The sequence below is a fragment of the Melospiza melodia genome, chromosome 29, assembly GCF_035770615.1.
Source record: "Melospiza melodia melodia isolate bMelMel2 chromosome 29, bMelMel2.pri, whole genome shotgun sequence".
NCBI lineage: Eukaryota > Metazoa > Chordata > Aves > Passeriformes > Passerellidae > Melospiza > Melospiza melodia.
The window spans coordinates 6,939,928-6,954,035 of NC_086222.1; the positions used below are offsets into that span (position 1 = coordinate 6,939,928).

General features: G+C 57.0%; 1 protein-coding gene across 1 annotated transcript in view; it reads right to left on the minus strand.

The window, feature by feature from the left end:
* Positions 1 to 14,108, minus strand: part of ETS1 (ETS proto-oncogene 1, transcription factor) — a 53,247-nt gene that overhangs the window by 6,965 nt on the left and 32,174 nt on the right. The window contains exons 5-6 of the mRNA XM_063178619.1: positions 13,546 to 13,791; positions 8,922 to 9,182 (exon numbers count right to left, since the gene is read on the minus strand). Of these exons, the coding sequence (XP_063034689.1) occupies positions 8,922 to 9,182; positions 13,546 to 13,791 (507 nt within the window). The remainder of the gene's footprint in view (positions 1 to 8,921; positions 9,183 to 13,545; positions 13,792 to 14,108) is intronic.

Consider the following 14,108-nt stretch of genomic DNA (forward strand, 5'->3'; position numbering starts at 1 on the left):
GGTTTAAACCCAGCTTGGAATAGATAATTAATTATGACAATAATTATAACAAGACAGCCAGAGGAGAGAGGAAATTATTTATCCCACAGGGAGTTGCACAGGCTGGATTAGCTGGGGTAATCCCAGTGCTGACAGCACTGAGCAAAGCTTCAAGCAGGGAAAAAAAGAGTTATGGGCTCAGAAAAAGGGATGGAGCCCAGCCTGCTTCCAGGAATGACAATGGATGCTGTCTGAGCTGTGGCTGTGGGATAACCCATGGAGGGAAGGGAGGGCTCCCCTTCCCCACAAAGTTTGAAATTACTCCAAAGCTGCTGGGGAGGAGGAAATGAGGGAGCTGGCTCCAGGACATGGGAATGGCTGTGTCCCATCCAGCCCTTCCCAAATTGTTTCCCTCCTGTTATCCCTGTGGAACCTCTCCAGGGCATTGTCAGCACCAGCCCTGGGGTTATCACAGCCCGAGGCAGGGCAGGGCAGGGCAGGGCAGGGAGCTCATCCTGCTGGAAAGGGGAAGGCACTCGGTGGGGAAAGGCTCCAGCCTGCTGCTCCCTGCAGCTTGCCAAGGTGTTGACTCCACAGCCACGCTCCCCAGCAGGGATGGAGCTGGATTAACCATGCCAAAATGAGGGAGGAAATGCAGATGACACCTTTGCCTCTCATTGAAAGGGAGGAGTGAAAAGCCTGGCCTGAAGTGCCACCACATCTCCAGGCCCAGTCCTATTTATAGCAGTGAGCTTCAAATGCAGAGAAAACACTGGGAAAAGGCTTTGGTGACTGCCTGAGGTCCTCCACAGGTGAACTCCCAAGGGCATGAGTTCTCTTGGCCCATCTGGCCTCACACCAACTCCCCACACACAGCCAGGAAGCGTCCAACACCCAAACTGAGTTAACAGAGACACAGCCCAAGTGTCCAAGGCCAGGTCCATCCCCTCCCATTGATTTCTCTCCTGCCCAGCTGAACAATAAGGATTTGTAGTTGATTCCTTCCCCAGAATAAGAGGGATGGAAATTTATCACCTGGGTGCCAGGTTCTTGGGTGAGGAACTGCCCTCAAAACACCCCTGGCCCATCCTGGCCCTGCAGGATCTTTGGAGGCTCCAGCCACTGGCCAGTGCCATTCCTGTTTGGCTGCCAGCTGGCAGAAGAGGTGCTGGGAAACCCAGGAATTCCTGCCCAGCAAGCAAGGTAGGGCTCCTGCCACCGCCCCCAGTGCCACCCTGCTGGGTATTTTGGGATTTCCAAGGAAGTGGTGTCATCCCTGGAACAGGGATTCCCAAGGTCTATTCTGAGCTGCCTGCAGGACACGCGTAAAGCCCCAGATTCCTCTCCTGGACAGGCAATTATGTGAGGAATGTGTTTGTGCCGGGCTCCAGGCACGTCCCAGGCCTGCAAACACCCCCTCCCTGCCCGAGGGGGAGGCAGTGGAGCCTGGCAGATGTGGCACTGCTCGAGATGGCAGCGAGGTGGCAGGAGCCAAACCCAGCACATGCCCAGGCCTGTGCCCCAGTCAGCCCTGGCAGGGAGGAGACAGAGCAGGGAGCAGAGCTGGAGGTCAGGGCATCGCCCGCTGCAGCTGTGATTAGTGCTGGGAGGGGGCTCCACAAATGAGCCACTCTGCAGCCAGCAGGAGCAGGGAATATCTTCCCAGAGGGTCTCAAGGTGGCTCATGCAGCAATGGCACTCCCCTCAATGTCACCGGGCAAGCTCCAGGCTTGTCCCTGCACCCAAACCTCCTCATCCACAGGAGCTGGGAGCAGTGCCCATTTTCCATCCCTTGTGCTCCAACCCCTCCCCTCACCCCAGCCAGGGCTGGAAATCCCCATCAGGATGCCGGGTTGGGATCACTCCATGGGATGCCATGGGCTGGGATCACTCCACACAGCCAGGCTGTCCCAAGGCCAGTGGGTGCCTGTCACCCCAGGATCTGCTGCCTTGGTTATCCCAAAACAACGCCCTGCTCCCACGGTCTGGATTGGGGTGCAGCTCCAAGCATGAGTGGATGGGCACAAGGCAGCTTTTATGGCACTGCTCCCTCCACACACGTCCAGGGGCTTCCCAGAGCAGACCCAGCCCTGGCTGGGGGCTGGGGGCAGCCCCTGCTCCACAAAAGACAAGGGGAGGACTCAGAGGGGTGGGGGTGTCCTCCCACCCCACCACGACCTCCTGCACCCCCGGGGCTGCTAAAAATAGCAGCCACAATGGGGGCCCTGTCTGGCCTTGGTGGCACTGAACAGGGTCCTTCAGCAGCACTGTCACACCACAGGAATTCTGCGGCGTCAGGGGGAAAATATTCCCTGGGCTGGGTGTCAGTGGGACTGTGGGAACTGGGAAACGCTGCCCGAGCGGGGCTTCCTCAGCACCAGGCCCTGGGGGTGTCCCAGAGCCAAGGCTTTGGTGCCACACCATCCCTGAGCCACCCTCCATGGCAAGACAGGTCCCCACCTCCTTCCCAGCCACGGCGACACCAGACTGTGCCAGGTGGGGCCGTTCCAGTGGCACAGCGATGGTGGCACCGCCCGGCTGGGGCAGACAGGGAGGGCACAACCCCAGCCCTGCCATCTCTCTCGGCACGGTTTTACACACCCACCCCTCCCAACGGCCTCTGTTTTGTTTCCCTTGGTTCAAACAAGACAAGAAGACAAAAAAAAACCCCACCTACCAACCCCCAGCGAGGCACCTCTGCCTGGCGCTCTGCGGTTTGTGGTTCCAGCCCCACAAAACAAGCAGCCCTGGCAACGGCTCCAAAACAGCCCCTGCCCCATCACCTGCCAGCCTGCCCACCCCCTGGATGGCACCATGGTCCCCAAATACCCCAGAAAGCTGGTCCCTATCACTCCCTTGTCAGAGCAGCTCCCACAGCTCCTGCCCAGGCTGGTTCAGGCAGCAGTCACTGCACTGGTGGAGCTTGGATGGAGCATCTCCAAAGAACAGCTGTGAAAAAGCAGGAGAGGACCCAGGAAGCCCTTCCTCCTTCCTTAGGGAGCAGCATGGCCATGACTGCAGACAGGAGAGCAGCCAGGGCTGTCCAGGCCAGAGCTGCTCCCCTGTGCAGCCCCTCTGCTCTCAGAATGGGGTGTTGGGAGGACTGATCTCATGGAATATCATGAGTGGGAAGAGACCACACAGATCAACCCCAGCTCCTGGCCCTGCATGGGACAGCCCCAAGAGTCCCACCCTGTCCCTGAACTCGAGGCTGACTCCAGGGGCACCTGGCAGAGCTCCAGGGGCTTTGTGAGCTCCACATGCCCCTGACAGTGTCCTGGGCACTGGGTGTCTGCAGGAGACCCGGGCAGAGCTGCTGCCCCCAGCACCCCCTGAGCTGGGCCACGCTTGGGCAGCGGCGCGTGGGGCTGGGTCTGCTCTCGTTTGCATGGCTGGCAGCTGGGGCAGGAGCCACTGAACCGCCTGGTGCCACCCTGCAGTCCCCACCCCGGGGAGGCCACAAGGGCACAGAGCCCATCGGGCCCTGCCTGAGGCAGGAGGGGACAGGAGTGCTGGGTGGTCACCCTGAAGGCACCTGTGAGGGCAGGACATGAAGGACATGAACCAGGAGGGGCAGGACATGAAGGACAAGAGCCAGGAGGGGCAGGACATGAAGGACAAGAGCCAGGAGGGGCAGGACATGAAGGACAAGAGGCAGGAGAAGCAGGACATGAAGGACAGGAGGCAGGAGGGGCAGGACATGAAGGATAGGAGGCAGGAGGAGCAGGACATGAAGGACAGGAGGCAGGAGGGGCAGGACATGAAGGACATGAGCCAGGAGGGGCAGGACATGAAGGACAAGAGCCAGGAGGGGCAGGACATGAAGGACAGAAGGCAGGAGAGGCAGGACATGAGCCAGGAGGAGCAGGACATGAAGGACAAGAGCCAGGAGGGGCAGGACATGAAGGACAGGAGGCAGGAGGAGCAGGACATGAAGGACAGGAGGCAGGAGGAGCAGGACATGAAGGACAGGAGGCAGGAGAGGCAGGACATGAAGGACAGGAGCCAGGAGGGGCAGGACATGAAGGACAAGAGGCAGGAGGAGCAGGACATGAAGGACAGGAGGCAGGAGGAGCAGGACATGAAGGACAAGAGCCAGGAGGGGCAGGACATGAAGGACAAGAGGCAGGAGGAGCAGGACATGAAGGACAGGAGGCAGGAGGAGCAGGACATGAAGGACAGGAGGCAGGAGGGGCAGGACATGAAGGACAGGAGGCAGGAGGAGCAGGACATGAAGGACAGGAGGCAGGAGGGGCAGGACATGAAGGACAAGAGCCAGGACGAGCAGGACATGAAGGACAGGGGCAGGAGGGGCAGGACATGAAGGACAGAAGGCAGGAGAGGCAGGACATGAGCCAGGAGGAGCAGGACATGAAGGACAGGGGCAGGAGGAGCAGGACATGAAGGACAGGAGGCAGGAGAAGCAGGGTGACCCCATCCCCTGCACCCCAGCAGGGCCAGCGGAGCCATTGTGCTGCTGGGCACAGGAGGGGTGCCTGCATTCCCGAGCCCCTGTGCCCTGCTGTGCCCACACGGACTCTGTGCCCCAGCGGGGCGGGCAGGGAAGGAGCTGGAATCCAGCAGTGCTGCAGCACAGGCTGCGGAAGGGGAGGCAGGGACGGGCAGGGCACTGGAGTGAGGCAGGAGAGCGGACAGGGAGGCAGCTGCTGGCAGAGCATTGGGTGCTGGTGGCCACAGCACAGGGGAGATCTCGCCTGTGGAGGCTGCAGAGCAGCAGCACAGCACAGGGGAGGGGCAGCACCACCTGAGCTGGCCTGGAAGGGACCCACTTTCCTGGCACCACCTCGGCTTTCTTGCAAAACAGCAGCTGTGCTCTCAGTGCTGGCACAGATAACATCGCTCACCAACAGCCGGGGAGGCCCAGGCTCTGCTCACAGCAGCTCACGCTCTGCAGGGCTGGGGCACAGCTGGGCACAGCCCTGTGGGTGCTGCCAGCCAGGCTCAGCAAGGCCTGGCCTGGGCAGGTCCAGCTCAGCAGAGAGCTGGGCTGGGACAACATCTGTGAGGGAGGCAGCTCCTGCAGGGCTCCTCAATCCCCAGTGCCCAGCAGGACCACAGGGATGCTCTGAGAGGGACACTCAGGGCATGGGTGACAGCAGCTGGAGGGGCATGAACTCTTGGAGTGCTGGGACTGGCTTTAAAGGATCAGCCCCTCCCTGACCAGCCCAGAGCAGAGGACAGGAGCAGCAGCCACACAACCCCAGCCTGCATCTGTGGGTTCAGGGCTGGCTGTGCACTCAGCTCAGCTCGCCCATCCCTCTCCCCTGCCTCTGGAACACGAGGGATGGCCCTGCTGGGTGCTCAGTGATGTGGAGCAGCAGTTCTGGGCCACGGCCGCACTGACACCGTGCGTGGAAAGCCCCGGGTGTCAGTCCTGCCCACCACAGAGCAAACAAACCCCACAACTTGGCTGCCAAACCACACAGCTGCTCGAGGGAACCCAAACCCAGCTCAGTGCTGAACGGCCACAGTGAAGCAGCAAGGTCTGAGCCTCCTGTGGCCCTGCAGGGAGCAGCAGCACGGGCTGCAAACACCAGCCCAGGGCACAAAGACGCAGCTGAGCTTATCCACCTGGTGCAGGGCTCCTGCAGGATGCTGGTGGCCATGGGAATCACCAGAGGCTGCAGGATCCAGCTGTGGCACAGCCCCAGGCATGGGGAGGCAGAGCTGAGCTCACTTTAGCCCAGCTGGGCTCAGACACTGATCTCTGCCCACTCGCACCAAACTTGGCTCTGCTGCTGAACCACAGAGCTCAGACTGAGCTCAGCTGAGCCAGAGTGAGGTTTAGCACTGAACACATCCCAGGCCACCCCTTGCCTGGATTTCATTGTTGCACTCTGTGTCATGGCAAAGAAAAGAAAATCTGGCTTAATGTAGAATCTCAGAATCGGAGAACCTCCTGAGCTGGGAGAGACCACCAGGACCATCCAGTCCACCCCTGTCCCTGCCCAGACCCCCCAACAACCCCACCCTGTCCATCCCTGGCATTGCTGCCCAACCCCTCCTGGAGCTCTGGCAGCCTCGGGGCCGTGCCCATTCCCTGGGCACCCTCTGGGGGCAGAACCTTTCCCTGATCTCAGCCTGCCCTGCCCTGGCCCAGCCCCAGCCGTGCCCTCGGGTAAAATCCAAGCTGTCCAAGCTCCAAACCCAGGTGTCCAGGGCTGGCCCTCCCTGCAGCAATGGAAACTGAAGTTCACCAACTCCTGAGCAATTACATTTCTCCTCCGAAAAAAAGATAAGAAAATTGCATCAACCTCTCCATGAGCAACCATGGCAACTTGTTAAAATAGGTCAAGATGTGGGGGCAGATAAGGCAGCTCTGAAAGGCCGCTCAGAGCTGGGTGAAGAACACATCAAATGCAACAGAGCTTCCGCCAAAATGCACCTTCTCACCCCACAGGCGCCTCTGGGGCAGATAGCATCAGAGATCTGCTGGGGCCACCTCCCTGGGCACACAGAAACAGCCTGCCAACACAGCCTGAACGAGTGTTGGCTCCTTAAAGCCAGGACAGAGAGCTCTGGGGATGAGGGATGTGATGTGCTCTTCATCCTGCAGGGCCAGCACGAGCAGGGGGCTGGGGCTGGGTGTGTCCCCAGGGGGAAATGGAACACCAGGGTCTCAGTGTTGGGGCTCCTGGGCTGGCAGAGCCCTGCTCTGCTCTTTGGGAGGCTCCACCTCCTCAGCAGACTCTGAGTTCCTCTGCTCTGGCTGCCAAACAGCACTTCCTCCCCTGAGTAAAGTAAGAGTAAAGCATAGCAATGCACAAAGAGACCTGAGCCCTGCCTCAGTCACCACCCTGAGCTCTGCCCAAGTCCCCACTCAGCTCCCCCTAAATCCCCACTCTGAGCCCTGCCTGAGTCCCCACTCTGAGCCCTGCTCAAATCCCCACCCTGAGCTCTGCCTCAGCCCCAACTATGAGCTCTCCCTGAGTCCCCACTGTGGGCTCAGCTGGCCCAGGCCAGACCTCCAGCCCCTGTCAGGGCAGCCTGAGCAGGGTTTTCCTCACTGACATTCCCAGAGAGTGGGGAGTGCCCATTTCTCCTTCAGTTTGAAACCCAGCATGTTGTACCCGCTCTCCCCAGGCCCTGCTCTCACAGTGACCCAGCTGTGGCTCCCTTTGCTTGGAAAACCCAGAGCTGAAGGTCTGGGGGCTTTAAAATGGCTCAGAGGGCATCTCTGGAGTCACTGCCTGCCAGGATCACCCATCCAGGGCCCTTTCCCAATGGCAAAAGCTGGCTCTGCTGGCCTGAGCCCTGAATATTGCTCAGCAGCTTTTGGAGCAGGCAAACAGCTCCAGCTCGAGCATTTCCCAGTGATTCCAGATTTTCCTCCCCACATTTAAAGCCTGTCAAGTGAAGCAATGCAAAAATAAATAAAGAAATCAGGCCTTCCCACTTATTGATTCCACCAAAGTGCCTGGGCCAAGGGATTCTCTTCCCAGCTCCAAGAGGGGTTGGAAATGAGGTGAGGGAAAATGCTACACAGAGGAAAGTGTTTGGAATTGTGCTCTGGCATTGCATGAACCCAAGTCTCCCCTTCCTGAAGGCACAGCTCCAAGGACAGCCTTTGGGGTGCTAAAATTCCTTGGAAAAACACAGGGCCCAGCCACTGACTTCAGCTCCTCGCCTCTCTCCAGGGGTGGCTCTTCTGCACTCTGTTCCATGAGCAACAGCAAACGTGGAGGGAAATATCCAGCTTGGAAAAGAATGTTCCTGATTTTGCCAGCACCTCAGTGCCTCGGTTTCCCCAGCTGTTCAAACTCATCCCCAAAGCACCTCCAGGTGCCACAGGGAAAGGCATTGCCAGGAGGAAATAGGAGTAAAAATAGGAATGAAAAGAGCAATTTGTGCTCAGTGGTCTCTTTTCTCAGGATCATGGATTTCCACGGCACAGCAGAGAACGAGCCCCAGGGCACAGTTCCTGCTCTCCCTCCCCAGCCCATTCAGGAATGCAGAACACTCTCATATTTGGTAGAGTCCCATTCAGCAGGCAGGGCTGGGCTCTCTTTCTAACTAAAGCTACAGCAACAAACCACTTCCTTTTTTACACTCCTAAAATGATCTGCCCACCTTTCCTCCCCTGCAGCTCTCCCACCCCCAGGCTCGGTGTCAGCCCCGCGCGTGGGAGGCAGGCGGGGACAGCCGCGCCCCAGGACTGCTCTGAGCCTGGCCACGATCTTTATCACCACCAACTCTTTCCACCAGCTGCTCCCAGCTGGGCCAGGACACATCTGAAGGTGCAGGGCCAGGGGAACTGGCAGGAGGCTGCCCCAGAGCTTTCCTCAGAGCACAGGGAAAAGCCATGGCACACCAGGGCTGGAAAGGATGAGCTCAGCTTTAGCTGGAAGTCCCATCCCACCAGGTTCCTCTCCTTGGAGATGCCAGATTGCTGAAGGGCTGTCATAAAGAGCCAGAGTTTCCATGGCCTATCTCCTTCTCATCTCTCCCAGCCCAGGGAATGGAAAATGTTTGGGATGGCTCTGGCAGTGCCCCATCCCTGCCTCACACCAAGGTACAGCAGAGCCTCCTCTGTGCCAGAGGGAGAGGAACCATCCCCACACACAGAGCAGTGCTGGAGCTGCAGCTGAGCCTGCTCCTGCCCCAGGGGGAAAGCACACCCAAGAGCCCACCAGTCACCAGCACAGGGCTGCAGGCTCTGTTCAGGGACCAAACCAGCCCCAGCTCCTCCACAGCCAGCCAGGGGCAAAGGGAGAACAGGGCATTGAGTGCCCTGTGCCCAGCCAGGTGCCACATCCCCCATGAGCTGTAGGATGGTTGGGAAACAGATGCAGACACCCCAAAACCCTCCCTGCACCAGCCACCCCGAGCTGGGGCAGCCCAGAGTGCCCCAAGACCGTGCCCCTGGGCACAGGGAGGTGCTGCCCCAGGGGCTGGGGGCACACAGGGGGCCCCTGCCCTACCTGTGTAGCCAGCCAGGGCAGCAGCAGGGATGACAGGCTTGTCCTTGTTCATGTCGGCCCGGTCCCGCACATAGTCCTTGAAGGTGCCCTTGGGCTTGTGGCTGGGCAGGGTGGCAGGGTAGTCCTCAGAGTCGAAGCTGTCGTAGGAGGGGACGCGCTGCAGGCTCTGGAAGGAGGACTGGCTGCTCCAGGACTGCGTCAGGCGGTCACAGCTGTCGTAGCTCTCTATGCTCTCGAAGGAGTCCTGGCCCCCCAGCTTACCTGGGGGAGGCACAGCAGGTGAGACAGGCCTGGCCAGTATAGGGTGCCTCACCTGGCAGTACAGAGTGCTTCACCTGGCCAGTATAGGGTGCTTCACCTGGCCAGTATAGGGTGCCTCACCTGGCCAGTATAGGGTGCCTCACCTGGCCAGTATAGGGTGCTTCACCTGGCCAGTATAGGGTACCTCACCTGGCCAGTATAGGGTGCCTCACCTGGCAGTACAGAGTGCTTCACCTGGCCAGTATAGGGTACCTCACCTGGCCAGTATAGGGTGCCTCACCTGGCAGTACAGAGTGCTTCACCTGGCCAGTATAGGGTACCTCACCTGGCCAGTATAGGGTACCTCACCTGGCAGTACAGAGTGCTTCACCTGGCCAGCATAGGGTGCTTCACCTGGCCAGTATAGGGTACCTCACCTGGCCAGTATAGGGTGCTTCACCTGGCCAGCACAGAGTGCTTCACCTGTGCACTGTGCAGGCACAGAGCAACTGATGCTGTTCCTTTCCATCCCATCTCCAAAGTGAGCACAGCCCAGAGCTGCAATATTTTCACCTTTGCCATCCAGAGCAGGGCTGAGCCCTGGAAAACTTCAGGCAGAGAGAGACAGGAGAAAACCCAAATCTGGCCTCTCTACCCAAGACTGGGGCCTGGGGCTGGCTGGAAATGGTCCCTCACTTCCAAAAGGCAATTTCAGAGATAAAATTCACTTTAGATACTCAAGGCTGAGCTCAGGAGCCTAAACATGGGCACTCCAGGACCTCTTCATTCAGAGGGTGCTGAGGCCCTGGCACAGGGTGCCCAGAGCAGCTGTGGCTGCCCCTGGATCCCTGGCAGTGCCCAAGGCCAGGAACAGGGCTTGGAGCAGCCTGGGACAGTGGAAGGTGTCCCTGCCATGGCAGGGGTAGAACCAACTTTAAGGTCCCTCCCACGTCAAACCTTTCCATGATTCTCTGATTTCTGTGATTCTTTTGCTGCTGAGGGATATTGGAGGTCTCCAATAAATCCCCACTACATCTGCCAGCCCAATTCAAACACTGCTCAGGCACACCCAGCTTCTGGAATTTGGATGTTTCTCCCCAGATTACACAGCAGCCTTTTGCTGCCATCTGTTCCAGCCAGCCCCAAATCCCCAGCCAGCAGCAGGTTTGCTGCAGGAGCAGAGCCAATGGCTGAGAGCTCCAACAGCTTTTTCCAGCTCTGGTAAGGTGAGCACAGCTGGTTTGTGTCAAAGTCACTCTCTGGGGTATTTTTAGTCAAAGCCAGAACATGAGAGGCCAGATCCTCAGCAGTGCTGATTTACACCCCCCAGAGCCAGCGCTGTACTGAAACAGAGCTAAAAAAGGCCCCAAAGAACAAACTGAAATTGCAGCCTCTGATCTCCCCACTCTACTGATTGCTCAACATCTTCCCTGACAAGCTAACAGGATCATTCAAGTTCACTAATTTCCCAAACCCAGCTAAAAACAGCTGCTGGGATTGTGCAAGAGCTCCTGGAGAAATTTCCATTGGCAGAGCTACCCACAGCCTGGGCCCAGAGAGCAAATCCCAGGGGACAGGGAACGTGGAAGGGCGCTGGCACACGCCCCCAAATATTTGTTGTGTTGTAGTTTGAAGAGCAGTTGCTGTGAAAAGACTCAACTACTGCAGGGCCTGCCCTGATTGCTGGCCTGGAGTCACTGGGAGCTGGGATCCATTGGCTTCACTCTGCTGGGACAGCCCTGTTCCAAACTCTTTTCTATTTGCTTTTTGTTTTTTGAGGATTTTCACGCTTCAATCCTTCTCTGAATCCTGCTAAGGAGAACACAACGCTGCTCTGTGTGTGTACATTAATTGCCATAACCAATTCCCTGAGCAGTCCTGCAGCACAGGCTCATTTAGAAAAGGAACTAAAACCTGACAGAGATGTGATTTGTGTCAATCCATTGAAAATTCACCTAAATTCCACCTAGCTGGAACAATCACGCCCTGCACTTACTCAGGACCAGCTTAAATGAGTTTGGCAGCTCCACTTCTCAACCAGCCGCCCTCACTGACAGAGCAGAGAGAAACAACCCCCATGGGACCCCAAAACTTCCTCCTAAAGGCCCCACAGAAGGCCTGGAAAAGGCCCCACAGTGTCTGGAAAACCTTCACCCTGAGGTGATGCTGAAGGGCTTGACTTTGTGTCAGACTAACCTTGTAAGACAGTGCAGGGTAAAGAGGGACATAAATATAAATTAACTGGGCTCTGCTTTATATTAAGGCTTTCCCCCAGCCCTGGGAGGATTTGTGTCCCCCAAAGGCCCTTCCATGGCTGAAATGCAGCACTGGTGTGAGCACAGCCTCTTGCAACCACTGTTCAAGTCTTTGCTAACAGCAGCGGCCAGGGCTCTCTGTTCCCTCCCCCAAAACCATTTTTAGGTTTGAGAACAGCTCGAGGTTCAGTTGCAAAAGCCTTCCTGAACCATTGCACTGTGAGAATGATGAAATCACCTGTGTGAAAGAAAAGGTCAAGAAAAGGCAAAGGCATTGCTGAAATTCAGGCAGAAAAACAACTCCAAAAAGAGAAGTTTCCCCAAAATTAAAACCCTGCTGCCCTTCTGGCTCAGGTCACCTCTCTCAGAAGGAGAGGCACAAATAACAAGTTCCCTGTAATTGGCTCTCCCAGCCTGGAAAAGAGTGAGGAAGTTCAAATGAGCTGCACGTGCCTGGAAAGCAGCTCTGGCCTTGCTGGGAGGGCAGCTCATCCTCAGCTCTCTGGATAAAGGGGTTTAACTGCTGCACATCAAACCTGGCTCACAGCACCACGTCCCTCTAACGAATTCTGGGGCTGAGGACACCTGGATTCCATTTTAGGGGATGGCAGGCAGGTCACAGCTCTTCCCTGTGCCCCAGGTTCCCTACCTGGAATCTGGAGATAATGATCCCACTTGTGAGGGGCTTTGAGCTCCATGGATTCAGCTTTTTGCTTTGAAGGAGGCAGAGCCCCATCCCCAGCCTGGCATCACTGATGTGATCACAAAGCAATCAGACACGTGGGCCCCACGTGCTCCCAGCCTCACAGCATTAACTGGGAAGGAATTTGGGCTCAGATCCTCCAAAGCATTCAGGTGTTCAAATCCCACCACCTCAAACAGCAATCATGTACCTGTAACTCTTTGGGGGGCAGCATTTGGGGGTCCTTGGCTCTGCTGCTGCCCCAGCCCCTGACACCTGCACCTCCTAACCAAGCTCAGGAACTGGCTGCAGCAGAGTATTTCAAACAAGCAGCCATCAAATCCTGGACATAATGGACAAAGAGTTTGGATCACAGAGTGCAAAACCTTCAGAGACTTCACCAGCAATCCCCACTTGTGAAGAATTTGTGGGGCTTTGCCTCGGCTCCTAAAAATGGGATTTCTACCAACATCCAGCAGTTTGTCTTCCCTGATGACATGAAAGCTCAGTTCTATTTCTCTCAGGTTGGACATCAAAGCAGAGCACCAGAAACGTGCCCTTTCTGCAGAGGATGTAAAACAGGCAGCAGAGGAGAGGAAAGAAAGATCTTCCTCGAGGTTTCCCTGGGGAGGGAGAAGGGCAGGGAGGGCTCAGAGCCACCAGGGAAGCCAGCAGTGCTGGAGAGGGCTGTGTCAGCACTGCTGGCCATTCCCTGGGGAGGGAGGTGAGAACAGCAGGAACCCAAGCCAGCCCCTGTCACACAATCCCCTTTTCTAGAACTTTCATTGTTCTATTGCTCCAAAGTATCTAGTCTTATTTACAATCTATCCTTTAAAACTCTTTTTCTAGCTCCATTTTATAGGAGTGTGCCCTTTGTTGACAGAGTGACAAAACCATCCTTTGTCCCCTCCAAAAGGAAAGAAGCCCAGAAGTTTCTCTCCTGGATTAGGTGAAAAATCCACTCATAGGCCATGGGGACTTCACCTCAAACTCAAGGATGGCCAATTGGACAGGAGCCAAAAAGTTCTTCCTGGGCAATTAACTAGAAAAAGGAGTGAACAAAGAAACTAATGGCTTTTGGGAGGTGTTTTACCAGGAGCAAGAACATCTAGCACCTGGCTTGGTTTTCCTCTGTTTGTTATTTTGCCTTTTATTAAACCTTTTTGTTTCCAACACCGCAACAGAAGCCATCCTGCCGATTTTTATGCCTCCAAAGGTAGCTGAGCTATCTTGGGTGTGATATAGACCTCTAAGAACTTATTAGACCTGGCTCAAAGAAGTTACTACACCACAGTTTCTCTCTCAACAACATCGGTCCTGTTCCACAGCGTTTTTAACTCAGCATTTCTCATCTCCTGCTTTCCCTACAAACACATCCTGTGTAAACCTCCTGTAAACCCCTGAAAACCCTCTCCAAGTGGATTTCCCAGCTTGATCCCAGCCTTACCTCGGCTGGCACGGCCCATGCACATGTTGTCTGGGGTCACCACCTCCTGCTTGATGGAGAAGAAGTCGTTGTGCAGCGGGTCCTGGGCGGGCTCGCGCAGCAGCACCGAGGGGTACTCGCTCTCGTACTTGAGGGACAGCAGCTCCTCCGAGCTGATGGGGTGCAGGGTCTGGTAGGACTCGGTGATGAAGCTGGGCTCCGAGAACTCGGAGGGGGGCACGCACTGCGCGTGCTCGATGCCATAACCTGGGGACACAGCAGGGTCAGAGCCCGCCCAAAGCTGCCCTGAGGGCACAGAGCATCCCACAGCCCTCCCTTGGGCACTGCTTTGGGCCCCAGAGCATCCCACAGCCCTCCCTTGGGCACTGCTTTGGGCCCCAGAGCATCCCACAGCCCCTCACTGCTTGGGGTGAGGGCTCCAAATATCCCACAGCCCCTCACTGCTTGGGGTGAGGGCTCAGAGCATCCCACAGCCCCTCACTGCTTGGGGTGAGGGCTCAGAGCATCCCAAACCCCCTCAGTGCTTGGGGTGAGGGCTCAGAGCATCCCAAACCCCCTCAGTG